This window comes from Corylus avellana, chromosome 3 (assembly GCF_965113065.1).
Source record: "Corylus avellana chromosome 3, dhCorAvel1.hap1.2, whole genome shotgun sequence".
NCBI lineage: Eukaryota > Viridiplantae > Streptophyta > Magnoliopsida > Fagales > Betulaceae > Corylus > Corylus avellana.
Window position 1 is genome coordinate 18177119 of NC_142492.1, and position 22318 is coordinate 18199436.

The following is a 22318-nucleotide window of genomic DNA, read 5'->3' on the forward strand; positions in this document are numbered from 1 at the left end:
AAATGCTTGGAGTCAATAAATTCTCCATATTTGGCTCATATTCTCCTACAAATTCAATAGATCAACCATTAGATTTGTAGAGTCCACCAGTGACTTATGTAGAGTCCACATAAGAACACAAATCTAATGGTTAATTTGTAAGATAAGATAGGCCAAATATAGAGAAAATGTTGACTCCTAACCTTTTTATAAAAAAAAAAATGGTACAACATTATTCATATTGATATAGGAGTCCGAGTCTGGACCGCGATGTTTTTCTCTAGACCTTCTGGTATTGGTACCACATTTGTTAGAGGATCAGGGGGCAAACTAAAAAGTTTTGGTCCAAAGATATAGACCCTTTTAAAAGTGTGGGAGGCCATGGTCTAAGTTCCCCCGCCCCCACCACCCCCCTACCCTTGATGTCATGACTTTGAGGTGGTTTCTAATTTCTTTTTTATGAAATTTTCGATTTATTAATTTTATTGAAAACTAATGTGCAAATTACTATTTATATCCTTTTAAGTTATATTGAATATAGCTTAGGTGGGTTAGACAGAACCTGAATTTGGCCCATTGGGCTTCGCTTCTCTAAGCACATTGCCGGCCCGTCGCTGACAAGGAGAAACCAAACAAACAAACTGTGAGGAAAAAAAGAGAGACACAGACAGAGACACAGAAAACGGCGCACTTATTTAAGGAAGAAGGACAATGTAATGAAACGGTATTTAGCTTTCCCTGTCTTCAGACAGTTATAACAGTTATTTTACAGCCTTCAGAGCTTTTACTACCATCACCCATCACTGGCGCAATAACAATCATTATTCAACTATTTCTCTGTTCTAATACATGTAATGAATAACCGCCCATCCTACTACTATCCCATGGTGAAATACTCTAACCAGGGAAAAAAAAAAAAAATCTTAATTTTGATGAACACCCCCACCATTCTAAGAGAGCAATAGAACGCAGCAGCTGAAATCAGCAGCAATGCATGGGGTCTGCTATTGGAATGATGCTGTGAATCTGTGGCCCTTTCAGCAAGAAACTGCCCTAAGCAGTTCCATATCCGTCACGATGCGACTTTTGCCATCTCCATGCAATTTGCAAACTCTCTGTAAGATTGGTGTATCGCGCTGCCCAGTTGAGTTCCCAGGCGATCTTAGACGGGTCGCTGAACACTTTAGCATAGTCACCAGGCCGGCGGGGTAGGAAATCAACCTTGATGTCCTTTCCTGTTGCCTTCTTACATGCCTCCACAAACTCCTTCACAGATCTACCTGAAAAAGGTCATCCCAAGAGAAGCAAGCAGCCTCAGATTCCTACTAAATTCACAAGACAATACAATATGCATAATGAGTGTTCTTTCTGTTTATCCTACCTTTTCCAGTGCCAACATTGTAAATTCCAACTTTTTTCGGCACCGCCTTTTCAAGAGCTTTCACATGAGCATCCACCAGATCAGTGACATCAATATAATCCCGTATGCAAGTTCCATCAAGTGTATCATAGTCTGTTCCTTTGACCTGCAAATTGCAAAACACTAGATTAGAACAAATCAAACCACACGCATAATTATAAAAAGACTAATGCGGATAGTTTGAAACAGATATATTGTGACTTTCTCACACCGACTCTGGAAATCAAATGATATAACAATGATATATTGTCAACCAAAAAGGCATGGCTGTCAACTTGTGAATTACAGGTTTAAACATTAAATACTATGTTAAGACGAAACCCTAAACAGATGAAATTTATGGACAAAACCTCTCCACAGATTCTATTCACCACGTCCAAGTCTGACAGATTTCTCAAAAGTGGCCTAACTAATTCTTTGAATTTGAGGGTTTCTTTTTAAAGAGATGATTTTTTTTTATTGGTAAGTTAGACAAGCACCGGTGGGACTTGAACCCATGACCTCACTCTCCACCTTACTACAAAGGGAAGAGGTATCATTTGAGCTAAAGCCCATTGGTTAAGGAGATGAAGTTAAAAAATCTAAAGTTTAACACCAAAACATCCCCCAACAGCTCTTTGTTTTTCATTTTTTCTACTAACTTTCGGATGATGGAGTTAACATGAGTATTGTGTCCATTATTTGAATTTAGCAGGCTGGTTATGACTTTACCCACATGTCATGCAATAAGAATTCAGCGTACCTTCAGCCCAGGAATAATACCACGAGCTGCATCGAAACAAGCACCAGAGATTCTTCCATGTTCACGTAGTTCAGGTCTCGGAGCTTCACCTAGTCTGCCTTCTGGATCTGACCCAATCACAATGAAATATCTGATATTTTCAAAAAGGAAAAGAGATCCGTTACAACCCTGGTTTATCAAATTTCTTAATTCTTATGGAAAACTTGTTTTGAGGTGTTGGGAAGCAGGGGGGAAAGGGGGATGGGGGCAGGTGAAGTATAGTCTGGCCATCCCTTATTGAGTTCAGCAGTAAAAAACAATAAACAAAAAAACAAAAAAAGGGAAAATACTCTACTTCCTATGAACTAACACCTCATAACCTGCGAAATTATCATTTGTGACACTTGACCTCCTTCAACTGCCATTTAGATGCAAATAGCCCCCTTCATTAGTTGAGGGTGTTACATCCAACGGAAAAATGAGCAACAGACATGCATTTGCTCTTTTTTTTTTACTCAAAATGACAAAAATGCCCTCCAAGTAAAAACTAAGCCAAAAAAAAAAAAACTTGAAAAACATTTTAGAAAAAACGGAAGTGGTCAACTGTGGGCTCTCCATGGCGTACCTCACGCCTGCCCAAGCTGCCAAGAGCATCACGTGCGTGAAGGTCACCACATCCAAGAGCCTTGCCTGGTTCACATTGAAGATGTCATATGTGTTGAGCAAGGACTTGCAGGCCTTCTTCAATGACGGGCAGCCCAACAATGCCGTCTCTGCGCCTCATCAGCGTGAGCGACACATTCAACCAGAAGAAACTGAAAGAATCAGTAACTGGGACCGGCATGCAACCAGACCGATGGATCTAGGCAAAGTAGCGGACCTGCTTCTCCCATTGGATGCTGCCCCAAGATGCTGACAAGTACCAACTACCAGAATCGATGAAGCACCTTTGGGGTGGTCCAGCCAACCCAGCCCCCAAGTGCCTCAGAGGTGTTCGAACCACCCAAAAGTGCTTTGAAGTAGCTTAGCCACCCCTACCACAAGCGGATGCTTCGCTAACCACCACCCTAGGGATGGCAACCACCGCTCTTTTTTTTTTTCCCTTTTTTAAAAAAATATATATATTTTTGGATTTTTTTTCATTTGGAAGGTATTTAAGTAAATGCACTATCTTAATTCAAGGCATTTTTTTGTCATTTCACATAAAAAATATATACATTCATGTCATGTGCTTGTCTTTTCGTCTGCTCGTCTGATTCCATGCCCTCCTCCTCCCCCCCAAAAAAACGTAGACAGATTTATATAAAATAAGCATACAGCTAACACCAACCTTAGGATCATGATTCATGACTGCCATATCTGAATTTTTAGAAAAATCAAGGATTATATCTTCTGCCATCTTTTTAGCTTTTCCATATGGATTAATGGGGACCTGTATTCATGCAACAAGGTTCATCAGCTGTGTAGCTATAAAACCCTATACACATCAAAAATAGCTGTAGCAGGCCACATAAATTTTATTGCCTCAGATGGAAAACAAAAAATAAAACCAAGAATATTTTTCTCTGTTATTTTGAAAGTAAACAAAACAAAGAATATCACTAACAATAACACAACCATTTTCTCCCAATAAAAACTACAATAAGAACTGAAACAAAAATGAAAACCAAGTTTCAGAACCCTCACCTGCACAGTTGTTTCGGTAATGGGCATCTTTTCAGGTTCCCCGTATGTTGCACATGTACTAGAATATATCAATGTTTTCACACCATGTGCAGCCATGGCCTCTAACACAACTAAGGTGTTTGATGTAATGTTATGATAATACCTGCAGAACAAGGTCACAGATATAATTAGCAGCATAATATACGAGTTACCACTATGTTCTTTTTAAAAATAGTTTACAAGTTACCACTATGTAAAGCACCATTTTACTTGCTCATTTGAAAGGGGATCAAGCAAAGATAAAAATGAAATAAAACCTTAGGTAGAGAGAGTTACAAGATTAACCAGTTTCTTACATACCAGGCTAATATCATGTGCAAACCAAAAATGCCTGTGATCTGAAGTTGATCACTATTCCTATGTCACTACCATGCATAGTTGGTTGATAAAGCACATCCACAACAAGCTAAAATACAAAGTTGCTTTTCTAATTACAGACTGAAATTCCATTCCACAACCAGACATTTCAGATCAAATCTTATATGATCCTGCTTATTTATTAAGAAATTAATTATATATAAACATGGCAATAAGATCTATTGAGACCCAATCTCATCTATCAAATTCTCTTGAGATTATGTTGAAAACTATAGTACTTGACATGGATGGATATCTAAAAGAAAAAAACATAAAATTACTATTGAACAAGCAAAATGACCTTTTTTACATTATTATCCTTATTAAACAAAACAAACAAAAAACATATAGTTATTTTAATTACTTATTGGATCATTTGTTTCTGTCATCGAAAGGAAAGAGTATCATAATGATTAACAATCACTAATTTTCACACAAAGAAACATTTCTACAAAAACTGACAACATTGGTCTTATTGTTCTACAAAGAACATTACATACAGACTTTCTTTTACATGTGGATGAATTCATAGATAAACTTTTCAAGTTTTCAGAGTTTCATCAGTTACATAATCAATAGGAGTTTTCCATCATAAACTCAAACAGAGCAATCAGCAAAATCTGGCCAACACAAGTATTTAGTGACCAGATTTTCCAGTCAAAAAAGAAAAACAAACTCCAGTTTTTTTTTTTTGTTCCCCCTATTTTAAGCCATATTAATAAAAATAATACATTTTCAGTTTTCTAGATTTTTCTGCTATTTTTGCAAGTGTTTCTCATTCTTTTTTTTATTTATTTTTTATTGATAATTCCAATTTCCCAACTTTTGATGATTTGCAAAATGGTTGTGCACTCTAAACATACAGAAATGTCATCTAATTTTTTATTTAATGAACTTATAAAATTCCAAAATCAATCCTACAATTCAGGTTTTTTTTCCTCTTTGTTAGTTGTTTTCAAGGACCCAACTCCTGAACTGAAAATAGAATTCCATTCTATCCAAACATGGTCATTTTGGTTAATTTATTGAGATATGTTTAAAATATCATGTTTGAATAATCATTTTGGTTATTTCAGCCACAACATGATTAAAAAATCATGTCATAGTAATAAAAAAAGATGGGTTTGTTTGGAAAATGAAAAAAAACCCATTCGAGCTGTAGTTATAATGAAGCCAGCCACAACACCTAAACATCACAGCAACCCCTTTTCATTTTTTTTTTCAAAGTGGAAAGGGGAAGAATAGGAGGCAAGCAAACAAAGATACCCCGCATGCCCTAGGCTCAGGCCTTTTTCCTTTTGAATTATATTATAACTCCAAAGAAAAAAAAAAAAAAAAAAAAAAAAAGGAGAAAAAGGAGAAAAACTGAACTCTAACTTTTAACTTTATTTGAACTTGCTTAAACTCGATCCAATCAAATCTCACAATTGCGAGCTATTTCAAAAAGGCTAGATATTGCTCAAACGACAATACTTACTTGAGTGGATCAAGGGTGCTTTCCCCGACATATGCAACAGCTGCAAAATGCATAACAGCATCAAACGAATTCTCTGAAAATATTTTATGAACCTGAAAAATCTGTTAAGGAAACCTTCAGGTGTGGCTGTTTATATTAAGTAACAATTCTCAAGTGGAATATATCTTATAGAGAGCATGATAAGGATACAGCCTTTGGATCCCCTAAGTCAGCATAAATAAACTGAAGCCTTCCAGCTTCTGGAAATGATTTTTGGAGAACCTTTACAGCACCTAGATTTCCCCGTGAGAGGTTGTCCTGTCAAAAAGGGAAAATCTTAAAGATATGTCACTGACACTTAAAATACAAAATAGTTATAAAATAAATTCATACTTATTCTGCAAAAAGGCCTACCACTATAGTTACACGGTATGAGTCCTTCAGAAGACAAAAGGAAGCATGTGAACCAATATAGCCAGCACCACCTGTTACTAGGGCATGTGTTACCCCATGTTCATGATGGGAGAACTGAAGGAAATGAATAAAAATTGTAGACCATTTCAGATTTGGAAATGTCAAATTGAAAAGAGAAGATAACCCAAATAAGTCATTTATATCCAAGTTTACATTTTTTTAGGAAATAGCAGTCCCAAAACAGTCAAACAACATTGTTCAGAGCTGTTAAAACAAAATCCAAACAAACAAGAAATAAATAAACATTGTAGTCCTTAAAAGTTTTAGTGTATAAATTTGTAATGATTAAGTGAAAGGCAAATCTAGATAAGAAAAAACAATTTGACCAGACACAATTCTTAAACACAAAAAGTTTGCACCATAGACAATGCTGGTGACAATCAATTAAAGACCTTATGTGGTCATCCAAACTGGTCGGAAACATGAAGGACAGGTGTCGTGTACAAGTCAATAACATCTTACTTATTGGTAGGGATGTCTTATATATCTTAGGAACTAAAATTAAATGCTAATTCATAAACTCCAAACAAAAGAGCAAACTATGATATGAATTTGTTGTTATAAGCCACGTAAATATAATTAAATTTTTTATATTTGACCAATACTACATAAGTATAGCACAGATATACAATTATCATGAGCCCCACTTTGCACACTTCATTGAGGATGAAGTTATCAAACAGGACTTGCTTAACTTTGTGGATTATAGCCTGAATGATGGCAGCAATCAGCCATAGGTGTTCCATCGGTGCCTTTAGTCATACAAAGTTCAACAACTTCCTACAGCAATATGAAACCTGCCCCCTTCCATGAACCTCTCCAAAAGAAAATAAATAAACAAATGGTTGCTGGCTATGTTTGGTAAGTGTTTTGAAAAGCTTTCACTTTTCAAACACATAACGCACCTTTTAGAAAATAGTTACCAAACGAAACATTTTTTAAAAGACAAAACGCAACACACTTTTTAAAAAAACTTTGCACACCTTGTGGGTATATTTTGAGAAACTACATGCTTATTTTTTCAAGTGTAGAGATTGACCTGTTACTGAAAAAAAAATTAAAAAAAAATTAGGGAGGTGGCCACACAACCACCTGATGTAGATCAGAGTGTAGTCCGAACCCATATGTTATTTCATGTTTTTGTCGTTTAAGTGTCGAGGCCATCCGGACAGCCATATGTCCCATCCGGACGGGCGCCGTAGCTTTATTTTATTTAAACCGCCTATATTCCATGTTTTATTAGGCTTAGGGTTTTGAGAGTCTTTATTTAGTATTTTATTAGGTTTAGGGTTTTGGGCTATAAATATATGCTTATAGCCTCTAGAAAAACAGTTTATGTTGACTTATCAGTTTTCTCTAATAAGAATTACTCCAAGGTGAGTTTTTTTCATATTTTTCCTTGAAGCCATAGATAGACGCTATAGTTTTGAGAATGATTCTCAGGTTTTTTATAAACTCAAGATCTAAGAATTATCTATCTTTCTTCTTGTGCTGTTTTATTTGCTTACCACCAAGTCAGGCTGCATCACCACCTCTATCCTGGTCAAAGGTTGCCGCACATTCACCCTAACAAGTCAGAGATGGCCATGCAGCCACCCCCTACAAAGAGAGAATGGTCATGTGGCTACTCCTGTAGAGGGTGGTCACACGACCATCTCTATCCTTGGAAGAGGTAACAGCAAGGCCACCTCTATCCTGGTCAGAGTGGCTCCCCCATCTCCTTTTCTTTCTTATAAGTAAAAATTCAACCTCCACGCCTAAAAAATATGCACGTGTTTTCTCAAAATAAGTATATTAGTGTTTGTTTCTTTGAAAACACTAAATACTAAAAAGTTTACCGAACAATTTTATTTTGTGGACCCCACATAATAAAAACACTTCTCAACTCCCATCACATCAAAATCTCTTTTTGAATCAAAACACGAAAAGACTTTTCAAAAAAGTTACCAAACATTGCCTAGGTTTGATATCACATCATAGCAAGAAGAGAAATTGACAATTCTCAAAGCATTGAGCTTTACCTAGGATAATATATGTAACACATACATTTCATAGAAAATGAGTCAACCATCATAGACTGTACTTGACAATTAGAAGGATACTAAAATATATGACAAAGAAGTTACCGGGCTTGGAGCATTGAAACTGGAAGATCGCTTGAGCACCAGAATGCATAATGCTGTGAGGACAGCAGCCAAAATAATTTTTCCTACAAAGCTGCTCTTCTTTTTCGGATCTGGGTAATCCATGCCTACAAGCATGACAAGGTCAGACAAAACCCAAACATAAATATAGAAATCCTCGAAGCTCTGCAAGGATATTCAAGTATATATATATATGTGTGTGTTTCAAGCAATGAACCTACACAATAAGCAATGCATAACCAGAAAGAAACCATAACATCTCAATTTGCACATATTTGTCATGAAATCATAAATATATATATTTTTCGAGTGACCTACATTTGACTAGATAAAAGAACCATCAACAAGCAGTTTTATGTCAAAACACATTCATTTGAATCACAGATATAAAGGAAATCCTACCTCCAAGTGACATAGATCTAGTGGACCTTTGCTGAGTTCTGGACCTGACAAAATTTAGCATTGAGAAAATCGCCCCCACAATTCCAACTTGTACGAACAGGAATCTAATCCTTTGCCTCAATACCAAAGATCAAAGCAGAACCCCTCTTTTGGTTTAACGTGCTGCAATAAAAACCGAAGAGTGAACAGTAATTTTTGGACAATAGAAATGTAAAAACTAAAAATTATGAAAAATTAAAGCCCAAAAGTCGGTATTACTGGGCCCTATCAAAGAAGAAAAGGTTTACAAAAAGTTCTAACGTTAGAAATATCAAAACTTTTTATGCAACTGATAGCCTGGAAAGTTCAGCACTCAATTCCCAAATTACAGAGATAGAAAAAGAGAAAAAGATAAAAAATTTCTAGATCCAGAGAGACCCAGAAGCAGAAAACCCATAAAAAAATGAAATGCCAATAAGAATTGGAAACAAATAAACACCCAAAAGTTTGAACATTTTTTGTTCAGTTTCTGTTTCGGTCTAAGCTAAATATTTCAAAATATAAAACTAGAACATGCAGATGTCCGCCAAATAAATAAAATAGAGGAAAAAGACATTCAGAAAACCATTTTTCAAAATTGAACAAATTAAAACCCAGTAATCAAAATTTGAAAATAAAACAGACCCATGTAACATAGAAAGGAAACAACAAATGAAGAAGAACAATTCAAATTACAAGATCCAAAAAAACCCATGAGCAGTATCCATCCCAGATTACAATAACAAAAAAAATATGTAACAAACTACAAGAGAGTGGGAGAGAAAGAGATAGCAGAGGAGGGCAACCCACAATTAACAAAAATGACAAGGAATCAAGGAATCAAGGAAGGAAATCATTGTGTGAATAGAAGAAGTAGCAGAGAGACAGAGAAAGAGAAAGCGCGAGAGAAGATTGCTCACCAGAAAGAGAAAGAGAAAGAAGAGCATGAATCAAATTTAAAGGCTTCCATGCATTCCCACAACAATAAAATAAAAATAAAAGCGAAATTCCACCATATAACTTGAGTGGAAACCACGACGATCGAAAACGTAAGAGATAGAAAGAAACAAGAGAAATAGAGAGAGAGAGAGAAAGGAAAGAGGAGGAAAACGTACAAACACAGAGGGACGACCGAGTCCTGTGAGTGGTGTGTTTGCATATGTAATATATATATATATATATATATATATATATATTTTTTATAAGTAAAAGTCATTGTATAAAAAGCGCAAGGGGCGCAACCCATGTACACAGGAAGTATACAATAGAGCCCACTACACGAGCTTTAAACTGAAAAGGACGCACATAAATCTATATATATAGAATAAGAAAGAGAGACAGGTGGGTTAATTAGGCGGAGAATTCTCTGCATCCATGTTGTCGATGTGTTGCAACGACAGACGAGGATTCACAATCCTCTGTGTTTTTTTTTTTTTCTTTATAAATTTCTTCTGTTTGATTCTTCTTTGCCGTCTCTGTCCAATCATCGGCTTCCATTTGTAATTTTTCTATGTGCTTTTTGGGAGCGAACATTGCGGGACAGCCGTGTTACCTGTTAAGAAAATGTGTCGTGTTCGAGTTTAGGTGTTCGACACGTTTGGGTTGGCATAAATGGGTTCGCGGGTCAATCGGGTTAACACGAAGCCGACATGCTAACCCATTTTGCCAGCCCTAGCCGAAGATAATTACTCAAACACATGGAAAATATGGATACATTCTTTGCCCCGCACACAATGAGCATGACAAGCACACTCATACATACGCGTTCTACTCAAGTACAGCACCTTCTACCATACTTCTACACCGAAAAGCAAGGATTTCGTAGAACAAACAAAAGAACAGCAACCGCAAATGCAACCGCAGCCTAAATGAAACAGAAAAATAACATAACACACATACACAATTACACAAAGACACAAGACAATCCTGTATCAGCAAATGTAGGGTTAGAGCTATAATATAATGCTGCTCAAACAAAAAACGATTACAAATGTTGTAGGATCCAAAATTAAACATAGAAGTTGTAATTACCACCCATTAAAAGCCTTCCAACTATCAAACTACCCAATAATTTTAGTACGACCAGTACATGATAATACTCCTTTTCAAGTCACTTGAACTACTACCACCAACCATACTAATCAAAAAAAAACTACTACCACCAAGCATGATTTGACTTCCATTGATTGGATATTAAATAGATGAGGCTTGGGACTAGATCAGTAAAACCTCCTGTGAAAAAGACAAAGGAAATTGTTTACACTTGCAGAAATTCCAGTTAACATGGACATCAAGGCTTCATCTATATAAAGAGGTCTAACTTGGAAAGAAGGAGGTTTGATACACGTGAAAAAAATTATAGCAGCTTTTATGACAGAAGCAAGATACATAGCACCAATAAAGAATAAGGTTGGAGATATTGTATCCAGACAAATATACATGCTACACACACAAACAGATATTCTATGTTCTGCATATCAATAAATCTTCTTCGACATATCGCCTAAGCAATTCTTCTAGATTGGGGTTGGACATTTTGTTGTTTCAGTGATGTGGTGAGATCCTTTAAGTGAAGACTAATTTTCGTTTCATCACAAAAGTAAAATTTTCTGCTCACTCCCATAACTTCAAAAGGAGTCGGTCATGTCTTGGTTTCCCAGGTTGCTAATTATCTCCTATTCTGCAAGTGTCTTGGTAAAACATAGGCCCTTTCATCCCAAACTCTTGCATACTAATCCGCTTCATTTCACTTTCACACCAAAATTGAATTGGAAATCAAGAAAATACTGGAGTAAAGAATAAAATTTGGAGAAGTATACCAAAATTTCGCATGTGCATATCACAAAGGTTTCTGTAAATTGTGGTGAACTATATCATAATAAATCATTGCAAACATGGAGCTAAATAGCAAAACATTTAAGTGGAAATTTCAACAGTCAAAATTTTATAATGCTGGCTGCAAAACTTATGAATACCACAGTTGCAGAAAGGGTCATCCATAGCTTCCTAATTACATGAACTTCTCCAATAGAGAACTACCCTTTGAGAACCTGTCTTATGAGTTACCTACTACACAAGCTACCATGTGTCAAATCACAGTACTTAAAAGCTCAAAAATTATATCGCAGGCGCGAACAATTCCTTAATCCTTAATTATCTAGTTGGTGATTATCCATCTACAATTTGCTTACAAGGAATTATCCCAAGTGCTTATGGTGACGCCATTCTTCATCCATTTTAATGTCAGATACTAACTGAGAGTGTAACTTATAGTGAAGAGGTAGTTCTAGGAAATGGAGTATCACATTTTAAAGTTTAGACCAAGTGCAAGTAGAATGTATGTTCAAGAGGGTTAAGAGTATTTTTGCCTTTAGTTTCTTAAGACTTGCTATTAGGTAATCTAAGTTTTCTCTTTAGTATCAAATTAACCCTACAAACATGATCAAGAAGAATTAGACTAAAGCTGCCATAAGACAAAACCTCTGCTTCACTCTTTAGCTCCAAGTTATTTCATTCCTTCATACCCAACTTATACTCAAATAAACAAACAGGTAGCTGCAGCATGAACTAATGGCAGCAAAACTTCAAATGCTCTGCTACTGGAAGTTTTTTCCTTTATCTTTTCTTCTCTTTTTTATTTCTTATATGGGGATACACACACATGACACACTCTAAGCTTTGAGCATACGTGCACCGTTAATTTTCTTCCAAGTTCCAGAACAATTAGATGTTCTGGTTCTTGTCATTTGACCAACCACAAACATAAAAACATTTTCTTCTATTTTCTCTACATTTATGAATCACATGAGCCCTGTCATTGAAAAAAGAAGAAGAAGGGTAACAAACGTATTACTACAATCGATTACTGATATCTTACCTTTTCCTGCTTGCTCACAATTGATCCCTTACATTTGTCCCAAACTGGAAAGACATTTAACCCACGTGAGAGAATGCAGAAAATTGATTTTGGCATAAGCCTATCAATCACAAAAACTGAAAATTTTGCAAGTTGTGAAACAATGGAGCAAAGCTTACCTCTGTATCTTCCTTTTTCTCTTCCTTTCTTTCTTCTTGAGGTTACTAGCACAATACGAAGTCGCCTGCACTCCCAAAACTCCATCTGCTACATCCAGTAGAGCAAGGGTCTCCACATAATTATCGAAATAAGACCACCCCGTTGTGTAATTAAGGTGAAGATCCCAGGTTCGTTCGCCATTACGCTCGTAATAAAACAAATGTCCAACCCCCTCCGTCAGTAGAACGTCACCATTCTTTCTGAAGCAATCCACATACCAGGATCCACCCTGAAATTTAATATCAAACTGCTTAGTCCAAGATTCCACTCTTCCATACTCTTTCATCACCCACACGGGAATATCTTCATTGTCCCCGTAGGGGGCAAGAGCAAGCAACCCATCAACTACCGCCATATCAAATTCAAAGTATTCCACGTCCTGTAAACTCTCTGGCATAGGCATTTCACCAAACACCTCATCCTCCATGTCGAACGACATGAATGAAATTGCGAAATGGGCGCTCGTCCGGTGGAGTGCGAGCTGGCCAGTGGACTGCCCCATTAAAGAAAACATTCTCATCTAGTGTAAAGTTGTTGGGAGGACCGGAGGCCGTAAAAGAGCGCCATGCGCCGGTTCGATGCGTATAAATCTCAACCAGAGAAAAAGTAATGCCTTGGATATACACAAGCCTCACCACCTTGTAATCGTCAGTCTTGGGGTCATAACCAAAGCCAAGAGAATGGAGACAACAAGAGTTAAAGCGTCCGCATCCCCCACAGCCAATGTTAGGGCGCGGAAGGGATATGGCTTTCTGAATACAAGGGTTAAAGAGAACTAAATCGATACCTTGGGCGAGACAAAATAGGCCGTTACATGAACCAATTACTTTCAAGCAATTGGATAAGCAAGGCGATCCAATGGAATCTGATGGGTCTCTTCTGAAATCCGAAGCGTCTCCTATGAACAAGCTCCTCTTTTCTATTTCTGCACCAAGAGAAAGCAGGTGGACTAGTATGGCGGCAAGGGAGCCGTCTTCCTTGCGTCGGTAGTCGAAATGGCGCAAGACAAGGTTGGAAATGGATGGGTAATGGGGGTTGGAGAGAGCGCGGCGGAGATGGGTGGCGATGAAATGGGGGCTGGAGATGAGAGAACACCATGTCTTGGAAACGCACCTGAATCTGATCACCGACTTCACCGGCAGTCGTGAGAGGATTTCGGTGACAACCTCGTTTGGGAGACTGTCTGACATCGTGTTTCTTTCTTCTCTCGAGTGAGAGAGAGTGGTTTGTTTTGTTTTAGGATGCAAAATAAAATTCAGCCAATTTTTATTATTAATTATTATTGAAAAATAGAAATTATTATTATTTTTTTTTTGGTTAAAATAACTAAAGAAGACTAGAGAATATAGGGATAAACTGAATATTGTATTTCTGTGTGTTTAGAACTGTATACAATGAGGCCTATTTATAGTTGAATACGGCCAGACAGAATAGGAAATACAATCACGGAATTAATGTACAATATTACAGAATAATATCAATGTATATACAGGGAAAGTATATCAATCAGCAATTATGGTAGTATATCAATCAGCAATTATGGTGATTGGCAGAATATAATCAGAATATATTCTGATTATATTCTAACATCCCCCCTCAAACTCAAGGTGGTAATGTAGATGCCAACTTGAGTTTGGAAACAAGATCACGGAACCGTCCAGGTGGATGTGCTTTGGTGAACACATCGGCCAACTGATCAGCGGAAGCAATGGGACAGAGACGAAGAGTTCCCTGTAAAAGATGATGGCGCACAAAATGACAGTCGATCTCAATGTGTTTAGTACGTTCATGAAATACATCATTATGCGCAATTTGAATCGCACTTCGATTGTCACAAAAGATAGGAGAACTGGAGGTCTGAGAAACACCCATATCATGTAAGAGCCAGCGAAGCCAGAGGAGCTCAGAAGTGGTGTCAGCAAGGGCACGATACTCAGCTTCGGTGCTGGAGCGGGCAACAACAGATTGTTTCTTACTACGCCAAGAGATGAGAGAATCACCAAGTAAGAAACAATAACCCGTGGTAGAACGACGATCAGTGGGATCACCTGCCCAATCAGCATCTGAATATACATGTAAGTCTAATGATGAGTGAGAAGAGAAATGCAAACCATGAAACAAGGTGCCCTTCACGTAGCGAAGGATGCGAAGAACAGCCGCATAATGAACTGAGCGTGGCGCTGTCATAAACTGACTAACAAGGTGGACTGCATAGGCAAGATCCGGTCGTGTCACAGTAAGATAGATGAGACTGCCAACTATCTGTCGATAGAGAGTGGCATCAGAAAGTAGCTCACCATCAGTGGCACGAAGTTTGACATTTGTCTCTAGAGGACTATCAACAATTTTGCAGTCAGTAAGGCCAGCTCGTGAGAGGAGATCTGAAGCATACTTGGCTTGAGAGAGATAGTAACCATTTGGATCAGAAGACACTTCCAATCCAAGAAAGTAGCTGAGAAAACCCAAATCCTTCATCTCAAATTGTTGGCTCAAAAACTGTTGAAGGCTACGAATACCAACAGTATCATCTCCAGTAATAATCATATCATCAACATATAGTAAGAGGAGAATGAGACCAGCATCAGATCGCCGGATAAAAAGAGCAGAGTCATAGGGGCTAGAAACAAACCCAATCTGCGCAATAGTGGAACTGAATTTGGCAAACCAAGCCCGTGGAGCCTGTTTCAGACCGTACAATGCCCGGCGAAGTCGGCAAACCTTGTGTGGCGGATGATCGTACCCAGGAGGAAGCTGCAAATAAACTTCTTCACTAAGATCACCATTAAGAAATGCGTTTTTCACATCCATCTGAAAAAGATCCCAACGACGCACAGAAGCCACAGCAAGGAGTGATCGAACAGAAGTAAGACGAGCCACTGGTGCAAAGGTCTCCTCATAGTCAATACCATACTCCTGATTGAACCCCTTTGCCACAAGACGTGCCTTGTATCGCTCAATAGACCCATCAGATTTTGTCTTAATCTTGTATACCCACTTGCACCCTACCGCAGTTTTGCCTGGAGGTAAATCAACTAAGTCCCAAGTATGGGTTTTGGAAAGGGCATTAAGTTCTTCTGACATAGCATTCTGCCAAAGAGGGTTAGCATGAGCCTCACGGAATGAGTGAGGTTCATGGAGAGTAGCAAGGGCAGAATAACAATGATAATCATGAAGATGGGAAGGAAGAGATGTTACCCGAGTAGAACGACGAGGGATAGAGGGAGCAGCCTCAAGAGTAGATGGATCAACAGGCAGGGCAGTGTCATTGGGGTCGACCGTCGGAATGTCGTCTGGAGAGCTTGTCATCCCTGCATCAAGATCAGTAGTGTCGGGGAGCAAATCCACCGAGATATCAGTGAAGATAGGAGAAGAACTAGAGGGACGAGTAGGAAAAGACTCCATATCACTAAATAGCCTATGTTCCCAAAAAGTGACGTGCCGCGAGATGCGGAGCCGTTTGGAAATAGGATCATAACAACGATATCCTTTGTGTTCAATGCCATACCCAAGAAAACAACATAGACGAGAACGAGGTTCTAATTTTGTTCGTTCATGGGGTGGAAGGAGCACAAAACAGACACAACCAAAGATGCGGAGAGATTGGTAATCAGGAGGAGATCCATACAGGAGTTCATAGGGGGACTTATTTAAGGTAGTGGGAGACGGGACCCTATTAATGGTATAAACAGCGGTAAGAGCGGCTTCTCCCCAAAAGTGTTCAGGGATAGAAGCAGATAGGAGTAAAGCCCTAACAGTGTCTAAGATGTGCCTGTGTTTACGTTCAGCTCGACCATTTTGTTGAGAAGTATTTGGGCATGAGCGATGGGGAAGAGTACCATTTTGTTTGAGAGTAGTAAGGAAGGTAGATTCACGATATTCCATGGCATTATCAGAACGAAAAATTTTTATGTTTCGAGAAAATTGGGTTTGAATCATCCGTTGAAATTCAGAGTAAATTTTCGGAAGTTCAGACCGATTTTGTAAAAGATAAAGCCATGTGTATCGAGAAAAATCATCCACAAAAATGACAAAATAGCGGGATCCACCCATGGTGGGAATAGGCGCAGGGCCCCATACATCAGAATGCACCAAATCAAAAGGAGCAGAAGAAACAGATGCACTATTATTAAAAGGTAAAGCACTTTGTTTTCCAAGTTGACAAGCAACACAATCAAATGACTCAGACTCAACAGACCCTAATTGACCACTTGTAGCTATAGAACGAATACGAGAAATAGATGCATGTCCTAAACGAGAGTGCCATAAACTGAGGGTGGTAGAGGAAGACCGAGATGGAGTGGCAGCTGACACAGCAGGAGGAAGATGGAGTGATGAAAGCTCAAACAGACGTCCAATCTTACAGGCGGTCCCAATTAGCTGTCCCGTCTGTGGATCCTGCACATCACAACCTCGGTTAGAAAAGTGCAATTCTAAGCCAAGTTCACAAAGTTGACCAACAGATAAAAGATTTAATGAGAGATTAGGCACTAAGTATGTATCAGACACAGATAGTTGATTAGTAGAAACAGACCCGACATGACTAACCGCAAGATGGGAACCATTAGCTGTGTAAATGGTGGTAGGCTTAGGTAACACAGATTTTGCAGAAAATATGGAAGAGTTCGGTATCATATGATTACAACAAGCAGAATCAATATACCAAGAGGAATTACCTAGTGTGGTGGACATGGCGGTATTAAGATTGGACTTAGATAAAACCTGATGAATGAGAGCTTCAATTTCTGCAGGAGAAAGAGTACTGGGTTGGGGTGCAGTATCGGTGTAAGGCATATCTGATGTATCAGTATGAGCGACCGCAGCAGCCTTATGACTAGGAGCTCGATGATTCCCATTCCCACGAGAAAGTCTTTTCCTGCATTCACTATATCTGTGGCCAAACTTTTGGCAATAGTGGCACTGGATGTTCCGATTGGATGAGGAAGATCCGGCAGGAATAGAATTAGGAGCGCGCGCATTGCGGGATGCAGTGGTCATGACCATCTCAGAAGTGTGTAACTTCATAGTAGAGAATCGAGTCTCTTCTGAAACAAGTTCACTAAGAGCACTTTCCAAAGATGGTAGTGGTAAGCGGTGAAGAAGAGAAGCTCGAGTATGCTCAAACTCATCTCGAATTGCTGCAAGAAACTCGGCTAGGCGCATGCTATCGCGAAAAGCGATGTACTCAGAGGCATCAACCTTATCCCTCCACTTTGGCTCACATAGTGCTAATTGATTCCAAAGACAAGTCATTTGTGAATAAAAATCAGTAATACTCTGACCTGGTTCCTGGCGCATGTGATGGAGCTTGGTCACAATCTGAAACCGCTGAGCAAGATCAGTCGTGCTGTAGCGCTGAGCTAACATGTCCCAAACATCTTTGGCATTGTCAAGATTGCCAAATGTCATGCTGATGGAGACAGCACAAGTGTTGGAGAACCAAGAAATAATCCTGTAATGGATACTTTTCCATGTGCGGAGGCGGGTAGAGAAAGCCGCAGCAGGTTCCTCTTTTCCAGCAAGAGGCTTAGATTCTTCACCAGAAACATATTCCCAGAGACAATGTCCTTTGAGCCACCTACTCATATTTTGAGACCAAGCCGGGTAATTGGAGCCATCGAGAATAGTAGGAATAGGTTGGGTAATATCTTTGGTGTTTGGGAGAGTGGTAGGAGGTACGGCCTTTTTTTTTTTTTTTTTTTTTTTTTGGATATAATCCGGTGTGGTTGGGTGTAGGATAGGTTCTGTGAGCCTGGTGAGAGAGTTGAATCCGGTGTGGTTGAGTGTATGATAGGTAATATGAGCTTGTTTTAAAAGGTTAGGATTTGGTGTGGTTGAGTATATAATAAGGAATATAGGCTTGGTTAAAAGGCTGAAATCTGGTGTGGCTGAGTGTATAATAAGTGTGTGAGCTCAAAAATCAAAGAAAAATCTGGTGTGGCCGATTGTAGAGTAAATAGGTGAGCTCAAGAATGACTTACAAAGGGGGCGGCGCGTGACGGCGCATGGCGGCGCGTGGCAGCTCTGGGTGGCGCGTGCGACGGCTGGTTCGACAGATCGGCAGCCTCCGATCACGAATCTGTGATTCGTTTCTGAAAACGGCTGAGAATGGCGGCGCGTGGTGGCCGGAAACAGCGCGGGGCGTGTTCAAAATTCCACAGAAAGTTGTGGCGGCGCGTGGGGACTCCTGGTGGCGCGTTCTTTCGGTAGGTCAGTAGGTCGGCAGCCTCCGATCTGGATTCTGGCAGAGTTTTCTGAGAACGGCTGACTTGGGCGGCGCGTGGTGGCCGGAGGCGGCGCGTGAGGCGCGTGAATAGTGACACAGAAACTTCAGGCGACGCGTGAGAGCACGTTGAACCTCAGAACGGTGATCTGATAACTCCACAGGATTTATCGGACCTTTTTGAGCCTGTTGGTATAATAATTATACCAAAACAAGATCGAAAAGGCTTTTGAACGAACTGACTTCCTACTTCTCTAGAGAAGGCCAAAACTTGGCTCTGATACCATGTTAAAATAACTAAAGAAGACTAGAGAATATAGGGATAAACTGAATATTGTATTTCTGTGTGTTTAGAACTGTATACAATGAGGCCTATTTATAGTTGAATACGGCCAGACAGAATAGGAAATACAATCACGGAATTAATGTACAATATTACAGAATAATATCAATGTATATACAGGGAAAGTATATCAATCAGCAATTATGGTAGTATATCAATCAACAATTATGGTGATTGGCAGAATATAATCAGAATATATTCTGATTATATTCTAACATTTTTCATAGATACCTGAACTATAGTACTGATCATGGTGGAAGCCTCAAAGAAAGAGGAGCTGAAGACGCGACAAAAGACAACAGATCGAGAAAGAGGAGGAACTGGTATCGTGTGTAATGTTAGGCACGTGTCACCTTTCAAACTTTATTAGACAGAAAAAAAATAATTGGTGAATTGACAATAATGAAAATTCACTAATTTCGTAGATATGGATCGGATGAGTGATTGATCTAATGTTTTTCACGTTTATAATATTTTATCAAATTAAAATTCAAAAAAAAAAAAAATATATATATATATATATAATCAAACATATCCTAAATTTGAATTAATAATACAAACTAGACCAGATAAAGAGAGGATTTGTTTGTTTGTTTATTTGTTTTTTTTTTTTCCAATGTAGGACCCACTTATAAAACCACTTAATTATTTTACTTTTTTGGTCTCAAAAATTATGTTTTGAAAATGAGGCTTAAGCTCAAAAGCTATTTTATTTTATTTTAGACAAAAGCTTTATTTTCTAATACAAACAGACTTTAATCAAAAACTCTACATGCATGTAGAGTGAAATTACTAAAAGGCTTGGGGACTAAAGCCCCATTAATTAAGCACCAAAATGCATGTTCTCTAAAATTTTTATAAGTTATTTTTTTTTTAGTTTCATCCCCTTGCAATTAAAATCCTAGTTCTGGCAATGTGTACACGTACGGATAAAATGGTAATTAAATAGGCCCAACTCTTACTTAACAAAATTATATATTTCTTTTACCTGATAAATATCATCATATTATACAATTATATATATATATATCTCCGAATAATAAATATGTTTGACGTTGCCGCGTCTAAATTACTTTAAATTCTCATAATTATTTGATTCTAATTTTCGTAGTAAAGGTTGATCAGTTACTTCAACCAATTGAATTGGCAATGGACAATTCATTAATTTTCTTGTCCAGATTAATCAGCTTGCATTTTTACAAGTTTATCTTCATGCATTAATTAAGATTCTTTTCTTTTTAGTTAGTGTAACAAATCAATTGGACATTTGTTGATCTATGGATCATCCACAGCGACCTCAGCGGGTTCCAAGGGAGGAGCACCACTAGCGAAGAAAGGGAATGATCGTCGAAAGGTGGTTTGGAAACTGGAGGCACTCCCCCTCCGTGTGGCATTCGTGAGAGATGTATAGACGAGTGCCTGGCTAAAACCCTAGTTAAAGGAGACGATAACATATGGTGCATCTTATGGAGACTAAGGTGCATCCAACTATTGGTCTTGGTCCTGGTCCTAGCGTTGTCTTGGGCTTTCTTAACAATCAGGCTTTAAAGGCTTGTTGATATGTAATACGGTCATTTAGTAGGAAAATGATCCTCTCTATTTCAGTTGAAATGGAGAGTATCCATTTAGTGTAAAATTAGAGGTAATATTGTATAAATAAACATTAAAGTTGAAACACAAAATTTACAATATTACTTATCATTTTACACTAAATGGATATTCTCTATTTTCAAATAAAATTGAGAGGATCCTATTCCTATCTAGTAGTCCCTAGATTTTTTTAATTGATTAAGGGTTAAATACGTTTCTAGTACCTATGGTTTGTTCAAAAATCAAATAGACACCTGGGTTTTCAAAAATGTCACAAATGGTACATGTGGTAAGCAAATAAACCCATTTAGTTTCGGTCAAGATTTTGTTAGGTTTTTTAACGGAGCACCACGTCACCCTTATACGTGGTGTGGTACCCGGGTTTCAAGGTGCCATGTTGATACCGGACAGAAAAAAGGATGGAAAACAAGTACACAGATTCACACTCAAATGATAGATAGAAGTTCACCACCCAAAAGATAACACCCAAGGGATATAGAATATCACCACCCAAAGGCTTATAATAAGGGATACAGAACTAGAAAACTCACCACTCTAAGGCTCACACCAAAGAGATACAGAGATACAAGGAGAACTCTCCTCTCAAAAGCCAAAGGCTGGGTTTTAAATTAACACAATAGTCTGATTCCTACACTTGCACAGACAAGTATTATATAAGCTTAGAACAGCCCTCTAAGCATAGGATAAGTCTCTAAAGAAATAAAACAAGTAATAAAGGCATAGAACAATCTTTAATTCGTGGGCAGCAGACAAGGGGACAAAACAGCCTACTTAATGCGTATTCCCGAGAAGGCTGACCACTCCACTTGAAACAGTCATAACTTTTGGCTCCCAACTCCAAATGATCTGAAACGTTTTTAGTTGGAAAGATAAGATTCTGAACTTGAAGTTAGACCTAGGCATGCATTCGAAATGATGAAGTACTGGACGGCTATGATGTTTTTGAACTCACTAGAACCCTCTAGACTGCATCAGGATTTCTTCAATTTGGGCCTTGACATTCTGTTGGGCTTGTGGACTTATTTGGGCTGAAGTTTGGGAGATTGTTAATGGACTCTTGCTGGACACACCCGTGTCACACGTCAAATTAAAAAAAAAAAAACCCATATATATATTGGGGGGTGATTCGGCCACCTCGTTTGGCCTAGAGGTGATTCGGCCACCCTAGGCCGGTCGGTTTGGGGGTGGTCCGAACCACCCCCAATGGCCAATTTTTTTTTTTAAAAAAAGGGGGGGGGGGGGGGGGTCTAGCCGTTGGTGACTACCTCTATGGCCCATGGGGGTGGTTCGGCTATCCCCAAAGGCCAAACCCTCAATAATTTTTATTTATTTATTTTTAAAAATTGGCCCTTGGGGGTGGGTGGTTCAGCCAC

The 22318-nt window shown here is 38.5% G+C and overlaps 2 protein-coding genes across 3 annotated transcripts; both read right to left on the minus strand.

Annotated features, from left to right (window-relative positions):
• Positions 1–651: 651 nt before the first annotated feature.
• On the minus strand, positions 652–8761 carry LOC148586868 (UDP-arabinose 4-epimerase 1-like). The gene is made up of 10 exons (XM_088514515.1): positions 8679–8761; positions 8259–8383; positions 6073–6186; positions 5869–5976; positions 5680–5771; positions 3807–3948; positions 3462–3552; positions 2142–2275; positions 1361–1505; positions 652–1259 (listed from the first exon to the last, which is right to left on the minus strand). Exons 1-10 carry the CDS (start codon positions 8737–8739, stop codon positions 1033–1035), a joined length of 1239 nt encoding a protein of 412 aa, XP_088370641.1. The 5' UTR covers positions 8740–8761; the 3' UTR covers positions 652–1032.
• On the minus strand, positions 8753–19654 carry LOC132174247 (F-box protein At3g07870-like). 2 transcript variants are annotated; one of them, XM_059585935.2, is made up of 4 exons: positions 19566–19654; positions 12732–13977; positions 12574–12617; positions 8753–8840 (listed from the first exon to the last, which is right to left on the minus strand). In XM_059585935.2, the coding sequence occupies exons 2-3, from the start codon at positions 13289–13291 to the stop codon at positions 12602–12604; spliced, it is 576 nt and encodes a 191-aa protein (XP_059441918.2). In that variant the 5' UTR covers positions 13292–13977; positions 19566–19654; the 3' UTR covers positions 8753–8840; positions 12574–12601. The 2 variants fall into 2 exon arrangements, with proteins under 2 accessions (XP_059441918.2, XP_088370640.1); XM_088514514.1 differs by lacking the exon at positions 19566–19654 and having other exon boundaries at positions 12732–14066.
• Positions 19655–22318: the final 2664 nt, after the last annotated feature.